The 15,923-nt window shown below is 41.0% G+C and overlaps 1 protein-coding gene and 1 pseudogene across 4 annotated transcripts in view; one reads left to right on the top strand and one right to left on the bottom strand.

Annotated features, from left to right (window-relative positions):
- PAAF1 (proteasomal ATPase associated factor 1) overlaps positions 1 to 10,831 on the top strand; it is a 43,980-nt gene extending 33,149 nt beyond the window's left edge. Inside the window, exons 8-13 of one of the 4 annotated variants that reach the window (XR_004289168.1) lie at positions 569 to 660; positions 2,002 to 2,117; positions 2,245 to 2,299; positions 4,288 to 4,370; positions 7,215 to 7,297; positions 10,417 to 10,448. Coding sequence is in view for 2 of the 4 variants with exons in the window: in XM_032358176.1 (XP_032214067.1) it covers positions 569 to 660; positions 2,002 to 2,117; positions 4,288 to 4,370; positions 7,215 to 7,297; positions 10,417 to 10,494 (452 nt within the window). In the remaining 2 variants the exon portion in view is untranslated. Of the gene's footprint in view, positions 1 to 568; positions 2,118 to 2,244; positions 2,300 to 4,287; positions 4,371 to 7,214; positions 7,298 to 10,416 lie in introns of those variants that run through there. The other 3 variants (XR_004289169.1, XM_032358176.1, XM_032358177.1) reach the window with 3 other exon arrangements.
- LOC116598658 lies at positions 8,996 to 10,014 on the bottom strand (annotated as a pseudogene).
- Positions 10,832 to 15,923: the final 5,092 nt, after the last annotated feature.

Below are 15,923 nucleotides of genomic sequence, written 5' to 3'. Positions count from 1 at the left end.
GCTGGGCTCTGGGCTCAGTGTGGAGTCTGCTTCAGATTCTCCTCCCTCTGCCCTTCCCATGTGCACTCCTGCTCTCTCTCAAATAATAAATAAAATCCAAATATCTATATCTATATCTATATATATATATATAGATATAGATATATATATTTATTTATTTATTAAGTAATCTCTTATCCCTAACCTGGGGCTCGAACTTTAAGCCCTGAGATCAAGAGTTGCATGTACTACCAACTGAGCCAGGCAGGTACCCCAGAAGTCACCCTTTTAAATGATCAGTTCTGTGAGTTTTGACAGATGTTTACCAAGATACAGAATATAATAAAAGTTTTTTTAAGTTAGCAAATTAATCACTAAGGAATTCAAGATACAGAATATAATAAAAGTTTTTTTAAGTTAGCAAATTAATCACTAAGGAATTCAAGATACAGAATATAATAAAATTTTTTTTAAGTTAGCAAATTAATCACTAAGAGGAATTCAATAAACAGCCGTAAGGATTTGTGCTTTCTGGCACTGCCAGCTGATCAGCCTAGCCCATTGTTGACATGGTTTATCTGTCATGCAGGTGAACGGGAGGTTGGAACAGAGTCGAAAATGCTGCTGTTGGCACGGGAGGATAAGAAACTTCAGTGCTTGGGACTGCAGAGCAGGCAGCCGGCAAGTGGTTCCTCTAAGACTTTGGAACTCTGGGGCATGCTGGATCACTCTGATTTTTGGAAAGCGGTTTTGGAAACATTTCTGCTTGCTCCCTGTGTTCATCTTTTGAGAAAGCTGCAGGAGTAAAGGGCAATAGAGTGTAACGATTAAGAGCATGGAATTTGGAGAAAGGGCAGCATTCACATCGTAGCTCTTCTATAATGGTTGTGACATTTAATAGGTTACTTAACCATTCTGAGCCTCAGTTTCCTCATCACTAAATTGGGCATAGTAGTACTCACCTTGTAGGGTTGTATGATGAGGATTAAATGCTCTACTTCTTTGTGACCTTTGTTAAGTCACTTTCTCTCTGGGCTTCAGCATACTGTGTATAAAATGATGAGGTTATATAGATTTCCTTCCATATCCAAGGTAATGTGAAGAAATTCTGAGTCAAGGACTCATGCATTCAGGACTCTTGATCAACTAGTGACCAGAATGTCTCTTATGGAAGAATTATTTGAATTTTTTTCCTTCAGCCTTTGAAATTTTGCACTGGGCATACTACTCTTCATTAAGCCCAGGGTTCCCTGGGATTTGATTTTGCCCATCAGCCTCACCCAGATAACTTTAATGATATGGGTTGGCTATAGATTTTATATTTTCATTTCTTCTTGTTACTTTTGTTCTAGTGATGTTTCCATTTTCAGAAATGACATTCCAGGAACGTCACTCTTTCTGGTCGTATCGCCTCTGCACTGCTTCCTTCTGAAGGGAAATCACAGGTTTTGTTTGTTTGGCCAGATTTGTTTTTTTCCTTTCTTTTTAGAACATTTGAGGCAGAAATGATCAGATTGAGCTAACAGTAGAGAACAACAACAACAACAACATCTGATAATTCCTTTTTTCGGGAAGAATTATAATTCTTTAAATTGCCACTTTATTTAAGCTTGTTTCTTTTCCTATGTAGTCTCCCTTCAAAAGGTTGTCAGAAGTGACATGAACAAAATTTAAATGTGTGAATTGCAAGTATTTCCCAAATGGAGGGTTGTAATGAGAAGCAGAAGAAAGATGTTGGAGACTGAGGGTCGTGGGAGGCAGTGTGGATCCTGGGAGGCAGTGTGTTGAGGGGCAGTAGTTTGAAAACTGCATCTGGGTGTGGTTGTGCATACATTGTTTTAAAGTCCTCTGCGGGGCCTGGTTCCTCTTTGGTCCTTGCTGAGTACTTTGTTTAGAAACAGAGTAGTTAAAGGGAGAGGAAAGCAAATGTCTCTAAAAATAGGAAATTTTTCCCTTTTTTGGTATCTGCTTATTTCTGAAAACAATGTTTAAGCAGCAGTTTCGGCTCCTGCTTGTTCCCAGGTGTTCCTCTTTGTTGGCTCAGATGCCTTCAACTGCTGCACTTTTCTCTCTGGCTTCTTGCTGTTGGCTGGGACACAGGATGGAAACATTTATCAGCTGGACGTGAGGAGTCCAAGGTGAGTCACCATTCATTTGCATGATGCAGGTCTTCTACAGAGTGGAAATTTTTATTAGCTTTAACAATGATTTAGCATAACATGTAGATGACTGTTGAATCAAGGGTATATTTTTCCATTTATAAAGGTTTTCCAGTGTGAGTGGTCTGGTTGTTCTTATTATTCCTGGAATCATATTAAAGGTAATTTGATTCATGCTGTCATGATTGTCCTATTGTAGTGATGGCTTTGGAATCTGAGCTTTAACGAACTAACATTTCACTTAAAATGATTGTATAGAACTTTTAATTTTAAGGAGCTCAGTAATTTTCTCAGTGGTATTAAATCTGGATTGACTTAAGAGTGATCATTTTTAGTTCAAGTAAGCCAGCTGTTTTTCTTTGGCTTTGATCATAACCTATCTGAAATGGGCTTTATTCTGGTCTTAAAGATACCCAGAGAGAACCACACAACCTCTCCATCCCAGGATTTAACTATTTCTCCAATTCTGTCCCTTCTTTCTTCCATTTCCTTTCTTTTGTTCAGCTGACATTTACTGAATGGCTTTTGTGGTCACCAGATATTGTGCAGGGCACTGAAAACCAGAAGTAAAAGATACAGATTCTGCCCTTGAGGTGGATTCTAACAGTAAAGACAGGCAACTAAAAGACATTGGTGATACATTGTGGTCAGTGGGCTGACAGGGCTCTACACAGGAAATTGAGAAAGCGCTGAGAAGGAGAAAGGAGAAGGTGGGAATTCTTCTCCAAGGAAATGAAGCTTTAATTGGATCTTGTCCAGTAGAAAGTTACCAAATGAAGAGAGGGATCTGCCCTAGGTAGAATAGCACATAGAGAAGCATGAAGATATGTGGAAGTATGGCACTTTCAGGGATCTTTGAGTAGTTTAATATGACAAATATATACCCTGCAGACAGGGTAGCAGTTAGAAGTGATGTCAGAGGGCGCCTGGGTGGCTCAGTGGGTTAAGCCGCTGCCTTCAGCTCAGGTCATGATCTCAGGGTCCTGGGATCGAGTCCCACATCGGGCTCTCGGCTCGGCAGGGAGCCTGGTTCCCTCTCTCAATCTCTCTCTCTCTCTCTCTCTGCCTGCCTCTCCATCGACTTGTGATCTCTCTCTGTCAAATAAATAAATAAAATCTTTAAAAAAAAAAAAAAAAAAGAAGTGATGTCAGACAGGAAAGCAAGAGTTTGTTAGAAAGAACACATGTACCATCCAAAGGAGTTTGGGCTTTACTCAAAGAGCAGTAAAGAAATTGTAGTGAAAGCTTGCACCTTTTCTTCCAAAATTTCAATTGCTTTACTTTTGTTCTTGTTTTTGACTCTGTGGAGATTCAGGGAATGTCTGATCACTATTAGAAAATCAGCCAGGGTGCCTGGGTGGCTCAGTTAGTTAAGCGTCTGCCTTTGGCTCAGGTCATAATCCCAGGGTTCTAGAATCAAGCCCCATGTCAGGTTCAGACTCGGACTCAGACTCAGACCCAGACTCATCGGGGAGTCTGCTTCTCACTCTTCTGCTCCCCCTGCTTGTGCTTTCTCTCTCCCTCTCTCAAATAAATAAAATATTAAAAAAAAAAAAGAAGAAGAAGAAGAAAATGAGCCTCACAGGGGGACCTAGCTGGCTCAGTTGGTAGTGTGCGCGACTTGATCTCAGGGTCACAAATTCGAGCCCCGCTTTGAGCGTGGAGCCTACTTAAGATTAAAAAAGAAAGAAAGAAAATCAGCTTTACATATATATTAAATTGATTCTCATTCACCTTTCTCTTTCATTTCATAGAGTCCTGACATTTGTAATATCTGACAAGTATCTTTTTTTTACTCTCAACTGTCTTAATTTTGTCTGTAAGCAAAATAATTAACATGTGTTAACATTGTTATCTTAAACTCTTGTCAGGTCTCCCCTAAAAACTGGAGTTGGTGGTGGTAACTTAGTTCATTCAGCTCAGTGACCTGTTCAGTTAGAGACATGTTTAGATCACTCCAAGGTGGTTTTGAGTGGATTACCTGAATCTACCATTTAAGGATCTTGCCAGGAAAGAAAGTGTATGAATGTTTAATCTCTGTCCACGTTTGTCCTGTTTGCTTTTGTGTGGTTAGTCCTATATGTTGAATATAGTCAAGTGTTGCTCTTGAAGAAAAAAGTACAGTTGCTCCTTTTTCTTTGAATTCTAGGGCTCCGGTACAAGTCATCCACAGATCTGGAGCACCAGTTCTGTCCCTGCTGAGTTTCAGAGATGGATTCATTGCCAGCCAAGGTGGGTCCAGGGATCTCTTGAGAGCGATGGCTTCCTGTAGTTCCTTTAAATTTAAGGTTAGGGGTATCTGGTGGCTTAGTCTGTTAAGCATCTGACTTTTAACGCTTAGGTCATCATCTCAGGGTGGTGAGATTGAGCCCTGCATCAGGCTCCATGCTGTGTGGAGCCTACTTAAGATTCTATCTCTTGGGGTGCCTATGTGGCCTGGTTGAGTGACTTGATTTCTGCTCAGGTCATGATCTTGGGGATGTGAGAATGAGCCCAGCATTGGACTCCATGCTGGGCATGAAGCCTGCTCGAGATTCTCTTTCTCTCTGTCCCTCCCCTCCCACCCTTAAAAAAAAAGATTATCTCTCCCTCTGCCCCTTTCCCTGCACTCCACCCCTACTCTCCCATTCATGCCTTCTCTCTCTCTCTCTCTAAAAATAAATAAATTTATATTTAAATGCATGATCTATGGTGGGGCTAGGGGTATGGTTCTTCACAGTTCTTTGGCATATCGTATTTATTGTACAGTGTTTTCACCCTACACTGTGATTGTCTATATCTCCCTCCAGTTCAGGCTCCTTGAAAGTAGTAATTGTGCCTTATTCATAGTAATATTATAACTGTTTTCAGAGGATGAAACTAAGACTGATGAAAGAAAGTTACCAGGAGCCACATTTCAGTTGAATGTAAGGAAAATGTTCTGTCTCGTTAGGAGAGAAGCTGGCATTGTAGAGAGCAGTACCAACTTGGGTTGGAGAAGCATAGGCTGGCTGGCCAATCTGCAAGGTGTTGTGAATAGAATTCAGTACCGGTTTAGAAGTTGGATATAGATGATCTTAGAGGTCCTTTGGAACTCTTTTACTAGAGAGGAGATTGAAATTGCCAGATTAAACAATTTAGAAACTTTTTATTATGGAAATTGTCAGAGAGATACAAAGGTAGAGAGAATAGCATAATAAACCTGATATTCCCATTATCTAGCTTCAACCTTTACCAGTTTATAGCTAATCCTGTTTCATCTTGTTTTACACTTTCCCTTATAATCCCCAATTATTGTGATATTTTGAAACATATCACAAATATTGTATTATTACACCTATCAATACTTATATAAGTATTTCTAAAAAATAGTAATTCTTTTATTGAAAAGATGATTTTTGGGATGCCTGGCTGGCATTGGTGGAGCATGCTACTCTTGATATTGGGTTGTCAGTTTGAGTCCCATGTTGGGTGTAGAGATTACTTAATAAAATAAAATGTAGGGGTGCCTGGGTGGCTCAGTGGATTAAAGCCTCTGCCTTCGGCTCAGGTCATGATCTCAGGGTCCTGGGTCAAGCCCCACATCGGGCTCTCTGCTCAGCGGGAGCCTACTTCCCTTCTTCTCTCTCTGCCTGCCTCTTTGCCTACTTGTGATCTCTGTCTATCAAATAAATAAATGAAAATTTTTAAATAAATAAATAAAATAAAATTTGAATTAAAAAAGATTATTTTTAATAATACCAGAAAGGATAAGGTCTTTCTGTATGCTGCTGGTTGGGGTATAAGTTGATTAACAGATAAATTAAAATTAATTAATTTGTTTCAACAGCAGTTTTTCAATTTTTAAAAAGCTTGAAAAGGTTAATTAAAATTTTATTCTTTACAGAGTCACAATGTTGATACAGAAAAACTTCATGCATAAAGATATTCTTTTTTTTTTTTTTTTAAAGATTTTATTTATTTATTTGTCAGGCATAGAGGGAGAGGGAGCGAGTGAGCACAGGCAGACAGAGAGGCAGGCAGAGGCAGAGGGAGAAGCAGGCTCCCCGCCGAGCAAGGAGCCCGATGCGGGACTCGATCCCAGGACACTGGGATCATGACCTGAGCCGAAGGCAGCCGCCTAACCAACTGAGCCACCCAGGCGTCCCAAGATATTCTTTTATGTAGTATGCTTTCAACCATGTAAAATAACATTTGCACAAAAAGGGGGTGCCTCGGTGGCTCAGTGGGTTAAAGCCTCTTCCGTCGGCTCAGGTCATGATCCCAGGATCCTGGGATCAACCCCACATTGGGCTCCCTGCTCAGCAGGGAGCCTGCTTCCCTTCCTCTCTCTCTCTGCCTGTCTCTCTGCCTACTTGTGATCTCTGTCTGTCAAATAAATAAATAAAATCTTTTAAAAATTTTTGCACAAAAAGAATTGGAAAAATACATTAAAAATAGTAACAGTAGTGATCTTTTAGGGGTAGATGGAGTGTTTTTTTTTTAATTTCTGTTTCTTGTTTTTAAAGTTTTCCTCAATTAACATGTACTGTTTTTATATTAAGTAAAACAATAATAAAAAAATTACTTTATTTCAGCAGTTTACAGATCATCCCAAGTCTCATTTGTCCATAGTCTTTTAAGAAAATTAAGTTTAAAAATAAATATACTTTTATTTTCTTGGAATTACAACTTTGCTCCTTTGTCTCATGTATCCAGTCAAGTTTATAGGTAGAAGAATAATTTGGGAGCATATTAAAACATGTATATGGACAAGTCCCTGTTAAAAATCATGGGCCAGGGTAAGTTTGCAGTCCTCTATAAGCCTGAAGTGACTTGCTCTGTGCCCTTGGCAGGTATTGCTCATCAAAGACAGCCCTTCTTCCCACTGAGCTTGTACTTGTCCTTCAGATCCTCTAACCCAGCATTCGAGGCAGCCACTGTAGGCCCTCATGTTTGACCCATGTAATGAGGTCTGTTTGCCATTCTGGGTCTTGGGATAAACTTCTTTAGGCTCGTGATGTACTGAAATAAACTACAATACTGATTTTTTTTTTTTAAAGCTTCTTTGTGTGCAGCTTTTCTTTAGTTCTCTAAATTTTTCTTTCTGCCTTTTAGGTGATGGAAGCTGTTTCATTGTCCAGCAAGACCTAGACTATCTCATTGAGCTCACTGGAGCTGACTGTGACCCTGTGTTCAAGGTACAGGCCCGAGAGGCACCTGGGTGATTCCCACCTGAGATCTAAGGCTTTTGAGGGGACTGAATCCAGCTACTTTGTGGGCATTCTGAATGATAAAATACTTATGGATGAGATAAAAGTCAGTGAGAATTTTGAATCAGAAGTGATTTCACCACTTTTTAGCTCTAGAAACTTGAAAAATCATTTCACCTCCTCAGTCTGTCAGTTCTATAAAATGAGAGTAATGAGATAATGTATATGAAAAATAGTTGTAAATTTTAAATCTTCTATAGTTAGCTGTCATTATTATTATTATTTAAAGTTCAAGACTGTTTATCTCATTTGATTAGAAAGAGAAAAACAAAAGGGGAAATAATATTTATTGACTAGACATTGTGCTGGATGTTTTACATGTATCTTATTTCATTGTTATTATTCTTGAGGTGTAAGTATTATTATTTCTATTGTTTTTATACTTTTTTAAAGTTATACAGCTAATACATACCTATAAAAATTCAAACAGTACAAAATTACACAACTTTCAAGTCCCCTTTAAGACCTTTATAGTTCTGCTCTTCTTTCCAGGAGTAACTAGCATTAACACTTGGGCATGTATCTTTCAAGACTGTTTTTGGAAAATTTTCACTTACATCTTTGTGTTTATGTAATTATGTGATAATATAGGTTTATCTTTAGTTTGTGCATAACTGAAAACATTCTCTATGTATTGTATTGTTCTGTGACTTTTTTAACATCTCAGAGCTCTTTTCAGATAAATGCAAATAGATCCACTTCATTTTTAAAATTCCTGCATAGTGTTCTATATTGTGAATCAACATACCATTTTCATTTTTATAAGTGAGGAAGCTGGAGTCCAGAGTGATTGAGAAAGTTGCCTTAGGTCATGTAGGTACACATTAGCACACCTGAGATTAAGCTACCTCCAGAATTCATGCTTCTTCCACTGAATTAGTGGTTCTTAACCTTTGAGTCTCAGGCTTTTTCTCTTCTTTTCTTTCAGTTGAGATCTTACCTACATACTGTTTTGCTACTCTGCATGGGTACATTAATCCTAATGAGTTTAGATTTATAATGAGTGGGCTTAATCATATAATAACATACACACATGCACACAAATTGTTTTTAAAAAGTTGCGCATAGGGGCGCCTGGGTGGCTTAGTTGGTTAATAAGCCACTGCCTTTGGCTCAGGTCGTGATCCTGGAGATCCGAGATCGAGTCCCAAAGCGAACTCCCAGCTCCACAGGGGGTCTGCTTCTCCCTCTGACCTCCTCCTCTCTCATGCTCTCTCTCACTCTCTCTTTCTCAAATAAATATAATCTTTTTTAAATGCATATATTATGCTCCTATAAAGGTTGATTAAAAACCTCTAGTTTCAAAAAAAAAACACCTCTAGTTTCAAGAATCAGTCTGATTTTGAAGATGAACTATTTTGGTCATTTTTGTACAGTGCTGTGTTATTGAACTGCAATGTATATTTTTTAAAAGGACACTGATGAAGGGCACCAACTGGTATTAACTTTAACCTTAGCTGGCTTCCCCCTTCTCTCCCCAAGAGTTCTCCGCTGTAAAGATGGAAAAGACCCAGTGATACTTTGGCAGCAGTTCTATTGCTGCGTGGAGGTAACAGAAGCAGGCCCAGGTCCCCCTCTCATTCTTCCACACTGTGCAACTCACAAATGGCTCTGAAATGATAACATTCACTGTCGTGCCTAAAAACTTATGGACATGGAGAGTCAGACAGAACAAGGGAAAAGAAAATCACAGGTGGGCACATGAAGAGCCAAGCTGCTCTGTCCAACACCTGTGTAATGTGTGGTTTAACTAAATGTGGCTGAACTACTAAAAGTAAACCTGCTTGACTCACCTTCCAAAGCAGAACAAGACTTCTGCCAGTGGTGAGGGGCTCATATACAGGATCTCTACTCCTGCATAGTATAATGTATGCACATAGCACATCTAGCCGCTGAAGAGCTGCACAGGCCCGCCCTCCCAGATCACATGCACGTGACTGGTTGTAGCTCCTTCACCCCTAGGACATCAACACCCCTTAGCATGGAGGTCAGAGGAGTGGGCCCACCAACCATTACAGGTGCCGGCTGTCTCTCTGCTACAGCTGAGGGACACTGGTTTTTGGTTTCTTTGAACCAGTCCTTATTATTCCCAGTCTGACTAGCTGGTTCCATTGTAGGGCTGGTTCCTCTGTAGGTCTTACTTCCTGGATGCTCTGATCAACCTCGTTTTTCCACCTTCACTCTGTAAATGTATCCCAGAACCCCTACAACAGCTTCTGTAAAAAAAACCAAGAGTAGAATGATGACAAATGTGGCACATCTACAGCAGCTCTCCCAGATTGGGGCACAGTAGCCAGTCAGCCCGAAAATGAAAAGTGGGGCTCCATAGCGATGATAATTATAGTAGGGACGAGAGGATGCACATCTTCAAAGAAGTGGTCATTGTCATCATAAGTGATGAAGACAGGGGCTCCCACATAACCTAAAAGGCCAGAATGCGAGCTACCCCCGACCCTGAAGATGAGGTTGAGAAATTCCAGAAGTCTTGGAGGAGGTGATGCCGTCCATCCATGGTGCTGGCGGCCCTACGGACACCATGTGCTCTCCAAGCAAGGTGGCAGTAGTGGTGGCGGAGCCTAGACTGGCCTTCATCTCAACCTGTGGTGCCGTGGCGCAGCCCCAGCATGTACCTTGCTCCTCCACATAGCTACTGCCTCAGATTTCTTTGAGAAGTCGATGAAATCCCCTCAGGCAGGCATATATTGAGAACTTCTTTGAATATAATTTTATAAGGTTCAGAGATACACCGGCCAGTCTATGGGTCGTCTCCTTTCCCAGATCCAGACCCTCTGCCCTCAACTATGCACCACACTAAGGGGTTTGCTCTCTACTTGGCTGATTAGTTTCTCTGTTCTGTAGTCCTAAGGGACCTGGATCCTAACCGGCTATTTTAAAATACTGATCATGGATCTAATTCTTCTTTTGTTTTTGAAGTCAATAGAGCTTCTTAGACTCACTTGTACTAATGGAGATCAATGACGAGCTTCTATCTTCTTGAAATGGAAGATTCCCAGGCTTCCTTTGAGCTGTGAACTTTTATGTTCCAGGTAGCCACATGGGAGAAACAGATCTACACATGCTGTCGAGATGGTCTTGTGCGACGCTATCAGCTCTCTGACCTCTGACTCCTTGGAAAAGGATGAAGTTAATGAAAAGTATTGGCTCTAATCAACAATGACGTTAGTCCTTCTTAAGGACCATGGCCCTTTATTGTTTGGGGCACCCTTTGGGTGTCACAGAAAATCAGCTGCATTGCCCCATGTGGAAGTATCATTCCATAACAAGACCTACTGTGAATTGAGTAAGAAGCTCACACATACTCCCTATATACACTCACCCCAGCAGCACAGTGCAAGGACATGGATGCTTACACTTTGATCTCATACCATTGTGTTAAATGTTTACAAGGACCAGAGGACTAAAGCCTGTGCTCTGAAGGAAATAAAGAGAATGTGTTTGGAAGAGTCTGAATTTGAAAAACTTTGTTAAATATTCTTACTCCAGCAAAAAGCCATTCAAGTTGATGGAACTCCTTTCTCGGGCACTTCCTGTTGGCCTACCCGTAGAGTTACTGCTTCTTAGCAGTAACTGTTATTTAAGCAGGAGCCTGTGAATGATTCCTATACAAGTAGGGAAGCCAACTGTCTAAGTTTTCCTTGGACTGAGGGGTTTTCTGCTATGTGGGACTTTCAGTCCTAGGCAAACTGATAGGACTGATCAGTCCATATACAGGTAATAAAGTTGAATCCTATCATTGTAAGGGCAGTGACTGTCCGAGTGTGGTCCCTTAACTGCCGAATCAGTATCACCTGGGAACTTGATAGAAATAGAAATTCCTAGGCCCCACCTCAGCCCTAAATCAGAAATTCTATGGGTAGAGCCGGCCAGGTGATTCTGATGCATGCTAAAGCTTGAGACCTAGAGGAAGAAATAATAAAGAGCACTTTTGTCATAGCTGGAACTCAGCGCTCATGGGATGGTGAGGCTGGTCTTTAGAGGATGAGGCTGGGGAGGTGGGCCGGGCCCAAGCAGTGAAGGGGCTTGAGTCCCAGGTAAGGAGCTTGAATTTCATTTGGTTGGCAAGAAACCCACAGAAGAGTTTTAAGCACGGGTTTAACATGGGTCACTTTTTTTCCCTCTAAATATAAAAATGGAGTAATAATGCATGAATTCCGTGTTTTATTTTCACTTAGAATCTCTGAGTTCTTTCAGTACATTTAGACCTCCATCATTCTTTTTAACACTACGGAGTTTTACATTTTAGAGATTACTAGAGAGAGAAAAGGTTCCTTGGACAACACAACACTTGAGCTGAGCAATGTAGGCTAAGATCTGGCTTTATTTAAGGGAAGAAGCCAGTATCTGCTGGGGTAACAGTATGGTTCACAGCATTCTTAAAGGTATATTCGCATGTAATATTTATAACTTCACTATGACATGCAGATAGTGAGACTCCAATGAATTGATTGGCCAAGGGTCATAGGGAACAGAAATTTTAACACAGTTTATCTTAACTTTAAATCCATTTTTTTCTACCTGTTGTATATGCTTAAATTGTGAAAATAAAATAGTCATTGAATATTACTGGTCATCTATGCTATACTAGGGACTGTATTTATATATTTAATCCCAATGACATTCTTAAAAAGGAAATGGCATATATATAGTTTTATAGATAAGGAAACTGAGGCTCAAGAAATTAAGTACCAAACCCTTGATTTGGGCCTTGCTTAGTTTGTCTCCAAGACTGTGTCTTCCGCTACGCTACACAATACTCAAGACCTCTGGGACTTGACCAGTTCCATTTAAGGAGTGATTTGTGATAAGGTCAGGTAGACCCAAAGGGACATATTCCAGAGCTCAGAAACATTGGATCCAAGGAGATCTGGAGAGAACCTCTTAGAAGTCAGATGAAGAAGACAGGATGAAGGAGGATTGGGTGAGTTCACACAAGCAGGAATGTCTGTGAGTTCCTCTTCCAGGACTTGCTCTTCACTGCCGTCAGAGCTGTGATAGTCCGGTTGTAATGGGTGCAGTGACCCTTGACAGATGCCCTGAAATCTAGATCCAAACAGGAGGAGGGAGGCTAGCTCTTAGGTGACTCAAAGCCTCGTCTACTGTGAATGGAATCTCCCCAGTGTTAGCAGACAGCCTTTTTTTCCCTTTTGGGTTGAGGAGTGCATTCTGGGTAAGGAAGGGTGGACAACCTTCATCTGCCGCAGTACAGGCTCAGGTAAGCTAGACTTTGTTTCTTGGCTTTCAGACGCCCCCTAGTGACTTCTTGTGAGAAGTGCATCTATTTCTCTGAATGGAAAGCTGGCAGTGGCATTCACTAGCGTGCATGTAATTGGTGCCAGTAGCCTTGCAGAGTAAAGGTTTCTTATTCTTGAACATGTCTCTTTGTGGATAAATTTTATATTTTTATTATTTACTTTTTTTTTTAGATTTTATTTATTTGAGAGAGAGTGAGCAAGAGAGAGCATGAGTAGGGCAAGGGGCAGAGGGAGAGAGAGAAGCAGACTCCCTTCTGAGCAGGTAGTCCGATTTGGGGCTTGATCCCAGGATTCTGGGATCATGACCTGGGCCCAAGGCAGACGCTTAACTGACTAAGTCACCAGGAGCCCCAAATTTACTTTTCACCTTGAAATCATTTCACACTTGAGAAAAGTTGAATGGATGTGGTATCTGTTTAACATTTAGGGACTTCCGCCTGTTTTTCCAAATGGCTACACCATTTTACATTCTCAGTGGCAGTGTATAAGGGTTCTTATTTCTCCATGTCCTTGCCAACCCTTGGTCTCTCCACCTTTTATAATAATCAGGTGAGGTTAAGTTGGTTAAAATGGTGCCTCCAGGTTTCTCCATGGCAAAGTTAGTAGTTTGTGACTACTCAAAGTTTGTGACTTCTCAAAGTTTGTACTTTGAGACTATATGAATATACTGCTCCTCATCAAACTTGCATCATCTAGTGGCAGCCTTTGTTGTCTTTCTGAATCAGTTACTCCTATGCTAACTGCCAAATAGTCATTTTATCATTCCATCATTCTTTTTACATTTATAATTAGCTTTCTACTGTGAGACTTTCCCTTCTCTGCCATTTATTTAATTACTGATTCACTCACTCATTCACCATAGGTTTATTATTATGGACTGCACATGGATTTGTATTTTATTTTATGGATTATAATCCATTATTGCTACTATTTATTTTGGTGGTTAATTTTTCTCAGTTGGACCCAGTGGTAGCCCCTTCAAGATGGATACTATGTCCTTTTTTTTTTTTTGAAGGAAACATTTTATTTATTCATCTGTCAGAAGGAACAGGGGGAGTGGCAGGTAGAGGGAGAAGCAGGCTCCATGTTGAGCAGGAGCCCGAGGTGGGACTCAATCCTAGGACCCTGGGATTATCACTTGAGCCAAAGGCAGATGCTTAACCGACTGAGCGGTCCAGGTGTCCTCATGTTATGTCCTTTTGATGTGTGAATAGCATTCTTGTAGTGCTTCCATATTTTCTGATACCACAAGCTATTTAAGTTTCATCTTATAATTTCCCATCCCAGTACTGGAATCAACTATTTGTCTAGATAGCTCTTGTTCCTTTTAGTGGAGAATGGCATTTGGAAATCAAGATTTGGGCACTATATATATACTCTTTACTACTAGGGTATTATTGCTTCTAGGCCATATCAGTGGACAGTACTCTGATGTGGAGTCTCCATTTCAATATCCCTCATTCTGTATATATATTAAAAAATCATAAATTCACACTGAAGTCCCCTAATTCCAGTCCAGCTCCACTGGGATCATTCTAGTCTTCTGCATATAAACTTCCTTCCTCCCAATAGTGAGAAACTAGGCTGTCATAATTCTCAATGTTTCACTTGCTCAATACCTCTGTGAGTAAAGAGTGTGGCAGCCACACAGGCCATCTCCCCTTTCACCGCAGCCCCTGCAAACATGGTGTCCCTCAGATAGAGTCTCATTATTCCCATGTTCACCTCAGCCAGTCTCAGGCTGAACAAGGCCTTCTCCCAACCCTCTGGATTTAATTTTCTTTTTAAGATTTTTTTTTTTTTTTTTTTTTACAGAAATCACTAGTAGGCAGAAGTAGGCAGAGAGAGACAGGGAAGCAGGCTCTCTGCTGGGCAAAGAGCCCAATGCGGGGCTTGATCCCAGGACCCTGAGATCATGACCTGAGCCATAGGCAGAGGCTCAACCTGCTGAGCCACCCAGGCACCCCTGGGTTTAATTTTTAATAACATATTCTTTCTGGTAATAAGAGTTTAAAAAAAAAAGAAAAGGCCCTACACATGAAAAGATGCTCAATTCCAGGAGTTAAGTGCAAATTAAAACCCACAAGAAAGCTCAGAAATGCAAAAAATAAAATAATGCCATATTTTCACTTTACAAATAGGCAGCTGTGGCTAAGAAATCATTGTTTAAGGTCATAAAACTAGTAGCTAATGGACAAGATTTGGAACATGGGCTCTGACTCTATTACCTCAATGCTAAGGAAGCATTTTCTATGCATGCTTTTGTGTAATTGTATTTAATATTTTCACATCTGCCCTGTGGTGGAGTTTATGTTCATAATCCCATTTATTCAAGGAAATAAACGTGGGGCCATTAAGTAAACTTGCTTCAGGTCACACAAATCTGAATTGAGCATAGCAACATCAAGATATAGTTGCTTTCTGGGGCGCCTGGGTGGCTCAGTGGGTTAAAGCCTCTGCCTTCAGCTCAGGCTGAAGCGTCCTGGGATCGAGCCCCGTATCGGGCTCTCTGCTTAGCAGGGAGCCTGCTTCTTCCTCTCTCTCTCTCTACTTGCCTCTCTGCCTACTTGTGATCTCTGTCTGTCAAATAAATAAACAAAATTAAAAAAAAAAAAGATTAAAGAAAAAAGATCTAGTTTCTTTCTGACCACTCAACTTTCTTTTTTTAAACTTCATTTAAAAAACCGTCAGTGCAATATTAAAAAGCAATACAGCCAGCTGGAGTGACAACCAACAGAAAGAAACTGTTAGGGAAGACTCAGGGACCTCACTCCAGCTGCTCCTAGGGGACAGAGGCCAGGGGCAGACCCAACTGGGGAAGAGAGGAAAGACCACCCAGCAAAATGGACAGGCAGAACAAAACATATAAGAAACATCTGGCTGAACTGAAGAGGGTCTAGGGGAGAGGGGAAGCCCCCATTTTTCCCCCAAATGTCCTAGACTTGGGAGGGTTGGCCTTCTGGGGTGAAATGAGCAGGCCTTGTCCCACTCCACACTCCTCTGTGGTAGAGTATAGGATGTGCTGGGGGCCACGTGTGTATGCTTGGAGAAACAGGGAAGAGACGAGTAGGGAGGAATGCCCCTCACTGGAATCTTATGAGGGCTGAGAGTGACCCCCTCCAGTTCCTAGACACTGGGGTCTTGGTAGATGGGGGTTGGAATAGGTTGGGGCAGCGGGGAGGCTGGGTGCTCAACCTAGAAAGCCAGCAGGGTCATCATCCTCAAAGTGGCCTTCCTGCAGCACCTCGATGTAGTGCTCATAGATTTTCAGGGCTGTGCCC

This window comes from Mustela erminea, chromosome 9 (assembly GCF_009829155.1).
Source record: "Mustela erminea isolate mMusErm1 chromosome 9, mMusErm1.Pri, whole genome shotgun sequence".
In the NCBI taxonomy this organism is placed as follows: Eukaryota; Metazoa; Chordata; class Mammalia; order Carnivora; family Mustelidae; genus Mustela; species Mustela erminea.
The sequence above is the reverse complement of the archived record's forward strand: the minus strand, read 5'-3'. Positions and strand labels throughout refer to the sequence as shown.